This window comes from Cherax quadricarinatus, chromosome 3 (genome assembly GCF_038502225.1).
Source record: "Cherax quadricarinatus isolate ZL_2023a chromosome 3, ASM3850222v1, whole genome shotgun sequence".
Lineage (NCBI taxonomy): Eukaryota > Metazoa > Arthropoda > Malacostraca > Decapoda > Parastacidae > Cherax > Cherax quadricarinatus.
Window position 1 is genome coordinate 51,243,954 of NC_091294.1, and position 5,303 is coordinate 51,249,256.

At 45.3% G+C, this 5,303-nt stretch overlaps 1 protein-coding gene across 1 annotated transcript in view; it reads left to right on the forward strand.

The window, feature by feature from the left end:
* The window catches only part of LOC128706647 (uncharacterized), a 2,921-nt gene extending 15 nt beyond the window's left edge, over positions 1-2,906 (forward strand). The window contains exons 1-2 of the mRNA XM_053801600.2: positions 1-43; positions 1,761-2,906. The exon at positions 1-43 is cut by the window's left edge and continues 15 nt beyond it. Of these exons, the coding sequence (XP_053657575.1) occupies positions 1,761-2,459 (699 nt within the window). The 5' untranslated portion in view covers positions 1-43 and the 3' untranslated portion in view covers positions 2,460-2,906. The remainder of the gene's footprint in view (positions 44-1,760) is intronic.
* Positions 2,907-5,303: the final 2,397 nt, after the last annotated feature.

The following is a 5,303-nucleotide window of genomic DNA, read 5'->3' on the forward strand; positions in this document are numbered from 1 at the left end:
AGTAGTGTGCGACGTCTCAAAAGGTTGAGTCCACACCTTCAAGGTGAGACTGATCTTAAAGGGAAAATTATCTTCTTGAAGAGAAAATTATCTTCTTGAAGGGAAAATTAACTAGGAAAGTTACCATTCAAGATTTTATTATATATTTCTATAATAGGCTATTTTTTCCATCAGTGAACTAACCTGACGTCGTTTCTGGTTTTTATATTTCTTGGAAAAGTTAATTAATTTAATTTCCTCTGCATTTGATAGAATTAATTAATCACCAAGTTGGGGGTCGTGCCACCCAGTACCTGCAGGAACCCAAGCCGGTTTAGGAGTGGCTTTCGCCGCCACCAGTACTTGGTTGAACCTAACCCGGTTCAAGAGTACCTTTCTCCACCATTTACTACCTGCATGAACTTTACCCGGGTGAAGAGCGACTTGCTCCACTACCCAATACATGAAAGAACTTTACCTGGTTCAGTGATGATCTGATCTGCTTTTGCACCCAGTACCTGTGTGAAACATGTCAGATGCAGGAGTGACTGGTTCCATCGGCCAGTACCTGTGTGAAACATGTCAGATGCAGGAGTGACTGGTTCCATCGGCCAGTACCTGTGTGAGACATGTCAGATGCAGGAGTGACTGGTTCCATCGGCCAGTACCTGTGTGAGACATGTCAGATGCAGGAGTGACTGGTTCCATCGGCCAGTACCTGTGTGAAACATGTCAGATGCAGGAGTGACTGGTTCCATCGGCCAGTACCTGTGTGAGACATGTCAGATGCAGGAGTGACTTGTTCCATCGGCCAGTACCTGTGTGAGACATGTCAGATGCAGGAGTGACTGGTTCCATCGGCCAGTACCTGTGTGAAACATGTCAGATGCAGGAGTGACTTGTTCCATCGGCCAGTACCTGTGTGAGACATGTCAGATGCAGGAGTGACTGGTTCCATCGGCCAGTACCTGTGTGAAACATGTCAGATGCAGGAGTGACTTGTTCCATCGGCCAGTACCTGTGTGAGACATGTCAGATGCAGGAGTGACTTGTTCTACTAAACTATAATTGAACATTTGCAACAAGACAACAAGCTGGATATGAAAACTGAAGAAGGTTTCTCTCCGTCTTATACTATTAATTATTGGCGAGTATTGAAGAAAGGAAGACCTGTGCTGGAAGCAGTGTTCAGGAGTTTCAGTAAAAGTAACACAATAATACACTAGATATTCTTCCCGAAGATCATCATATATGGGTGGCTCGTGGCCTGGTAGGCAAAGCTCTCAATTCACACTCTGAGGGTCTGGGTTCGATTCCCGACAATGGAGGAAACATTGGGCGTGTTTCCTTACCGATTGGTGTTGGTCGTATCCTGGGATAATATTGACCTAATTTGCACGAAATGCTCAGCATAACAAGGGGCTTTCTACATAGTAGTGTTATTAATGTCAGCTGGGACTGTGTACCTTGTACATGTACTTGAACAAACTAAAGATATTTTTATTATTATATTCCAAGATTCTCTAAATTATACAAAAATTAAAAGGCAGCACAATGACATCAAGAATATCAAAACGTCAATATCTCCTACACATAAAAGATATAATAATATAGATATTTGCTAATTAATTTTGTTCCTTGTTAAATTTACTAGGTAACTCTTCCACTACTCATTAACTGGTTTGTAAGAATTGTTTTACAAATTTTAAATTGACAGTTAAATATACAACACTTCTATGTGTTATCGTTTCTTTCATTTATGACATTACTAGTTATTTCAGATGACAGGTGCCTCAGGTCTGATGTTCATGGTACTGATGGTGGTGTCGTCGGTGGCAGCCTACAGTAATTACTACAACTACTACTACCAGAATGGCTATCCCACCCTCTGTGGCCTGTCCGCTCTGAGAGGCGCTGCTTACTATGGGTACTACGCTTCCCGTAGGGACGATGTATATCGGTACCACAAGAGGCGGTATCGTGGCCCCCACCAGCGCTCAAACAAACAACGTTACGGCAGGTCCATTCGAAACCCCCCTAGCAAGGAGGAGAACTTGTTGCTGTCTGCTGTGGGCCAGCTCGATCATGAAGGCTGCATTCTGAAGCTGCTGTGTCATCTCCAGACTAGGGAGGAAGATGCCCGCTCCCTGGAGGAGAACGTCCTGGTAGATATGTTTGCGAATATCACTGAGACATCTTACAACGCTCCTTTCATCCACGCTCTATACATCGGCACCAACACCTACAACCCCACCGAATGTAACAGCTACTTCTCCAAGTGCCCGCTGAACGACGTCCAACTGGGTGACCTCCTGCAGCAGGCCTGGAGCTGCGGTTCCAACCTCTACGACGACGATCTTCCACAGAACCAACACGTATCAGCCATCGACCAGGACAACTTGTCGAACGGAACACAGAACATGTCTCGTGCAACACACAACACGTCGGCCTCAACACTCAACACGTCGCACACGACATAAAACACGTCACACACATGGGACACGACATAGATCACCAAATTATTTGAATAACCGTTTAATTGTTGCTCTGTTGATATTTAATACAATTAACTTTTAGGTAAGTACACGGTAATTAAGAAGTTACATACGGAAGTGACTGGAAGCATTGAGCCAGTATTTGTGGGAATCCAGTTAAGCACAACTTCAACACGTGCAGAAGTGTTTTTAAGCAATGGTTCATCACGTGTAGGATTCTAAATATGTGTAAGAGTGTTTCTAAGTACGCGTTCAACACGTGTACGAATATCTAAGGACGAGTTTGTCAACAGCAGCAGTCTCAGCACGGGTTCAACACAAGCAGCACTCTATGGACAAGTTCAACACCAGCAGGAATCTAAGGACGGGATCAACGCTCCACAAGGTGGAGTCACCAAAAGCACTTCTGCCGCACTTCTTTCCACTGTTATAAGCTATTTATTTATGAATAACAATTGAAACTTCTCAAACTAGACTTTTATTTTGCCTCAGTTGTGTTATGAAAGTGTGAGAGTTGTATATAAGTGTGTCTGTGTTAGTGTGAGTGTTGCATACAAGTGTGTATGTGTCAGAGCAAGTGCTAAATCATAATATGTGTGTGTGTGTGTGTGGAAGTGTTAAGGCAGCATGCTAGTGTGTGTGTGTGTGTGGAAGTGTATGAGCTGCATGCTAGTGTGTGTGTGTGTGGAAGTGTATGAGCTGCATGCTAGTGTGTGTGTGTGTGGAAGTGTATGAGCTGCATGCTAGTGTGTGTGTGGATGTATATGGGCTGCATGATGCAGTGTGAGTGTAAGAGAATGTGGGGGCTGCATGCAAGTATGTGTGTGGAAGTGTGTGGACTGCATATTAGTGTGTGTGTGTACGCACCTAATTCACCTAATTGTGGTTGCAGGGGTCAAGACTCAGCTCCTGGCCCCGCCTCTTCACTGACCGCTACTGGGTCCTCCCTCTCCCTGCTCCATGAGCTTTATCATACCTCGTCTTGAAACTATGTATGGTTCCTGCCTCCACTACATCACTTGCCAGACTATTCCACTTCCTAACAACTCTGTGGCTGAAGATATACTTCCTAACATCACTTTGACTCATCCGAGTCTTCAACTTCCAATTGTGACCCCTTGTTCCTGTGTCCCATCTCTGGAACATGCTGTCTCTGTCCACCTTGTCCATTCCATGCAGTATTTTGTATGTCGTTATCATGTCATCCCTGACCCTCCTGTCCTCCAGTGTCGTCAGACCGATTTCCCTTAACCTCTCTTCGTACGACATTCCCCTTACCTCTGGAACCAGCCTTGTTGCAAACCTTTGCAGTTTCTCTAATTTCTTGACGTGCTTAACCAGGTGTGGGTTCCAAACTGGTGCCGCGTACTCCATTATGTGCCTGACGTGCACAATGTATAGAGTCTTGAACGATTCCTTACTGAGGTATCGGAACGCTATTCACAGGTTTGCCAGGTGCCCATATGCCGCAGCAGTTATCTGGTTAATGTGTCCTTCGGCGACGTGCTCGGTATTATACTCACCCCTAGATCTTTCTCCTTGATTGTAAGGTTTGCAGTCTTTGGCCATCCAGCCTATAATCTGTCCGCGGTTTTCTTTGCCCTTCCCCAATCTTCATGACTTTGCATTTGGTGGAGTTAAATTCTAGGAGCCAGTTGCTAGACCACGTGTCCAGCCTGTCCAGGTCTCTTTGTAGATCTGTCTGATCCGCATCTGATGTAATTCTCACTAACTTCACATCATCTGCAAACAGGGACACTTCTGAGTCTATCCCTTCCGTCATGTCATTCACATATACCAAGAATAGCCCTGGTCCCAGGACTGACCCCTGTGGGACCCCACTCGTCACAGGCACCCACTGTGATACGTCATCACGTACCACTGTGATACCTCATCACGTACAGCATGCTGTATTCTTTTCAAGATTGATGGACTGACCACTTAAGGCTGAGGGACTGATTACCTCAAACTCCTCCTGTTCTTCAATGTTATCCATTGTATGGACTGATGAAGCCCTTATGTGGCGAAGCGTTACTGTATTGTATACCTGTCTTGCACATACCTAAGTGTTGCACATGTGTCTAATTTATCAACTTGCGAGGAACTGTGTCGAAGGCCCTCTTGCAGTCCAAGAAAAAGCAATCAACCTACCCCTCCCTCTCATGCCTTACTTTCATCCTCCCCTCTCGCTCTGATAGTGTCCCTAACATGTTGGTACATGAGGTTTCCCAGTACTACATCCATCATCATGGCTCTCCATGTTTCGAGATCCCCGTGTGGCTCAAGGTTTTCCCAATCAATCTCCCTGTGGTTGAAGTCACCCATAACTCGAGTGAGCTCTTCTTGCTACTTCAGCTGGTGTGTCCACCTTTGCTCTGTTGCACTCATCATATTCTTCTCTTGGCCTCCTGCAGTTCTGTGGTGGGTTATACATCACTGCAATGACTACATTATGTTCCCCTGAACTGTATCTACCCTGTAATCCTTTTCTCCAATCTCGTCCATTAATTCCATTTCATGATATTCACATCAGTTTTTAAAGAGCAGTGCAACCCCTCCTCCCCCTCTGCTCCTTCTGTCCTTCGCCAGGATCTGATATCCAGGTGGGAAGGTTACGTCTGTTATTGTCCCAGTGAGTTTTGTTTCTGCGACTGCTATGATGTCTAGGGACATCTCCTTGATTCTTTCATGCCACTCCTCACATTTATTCGTTATTCCATCCACGTTCATGTACCAAACCTTCAACTTCTTTTCTATAACTGTGGTCCGGGGAGAGTGATTTGTTTGGGGGAGCAGGTTCCTGGTGGGGGCCTATTGGGGGTTACAGTA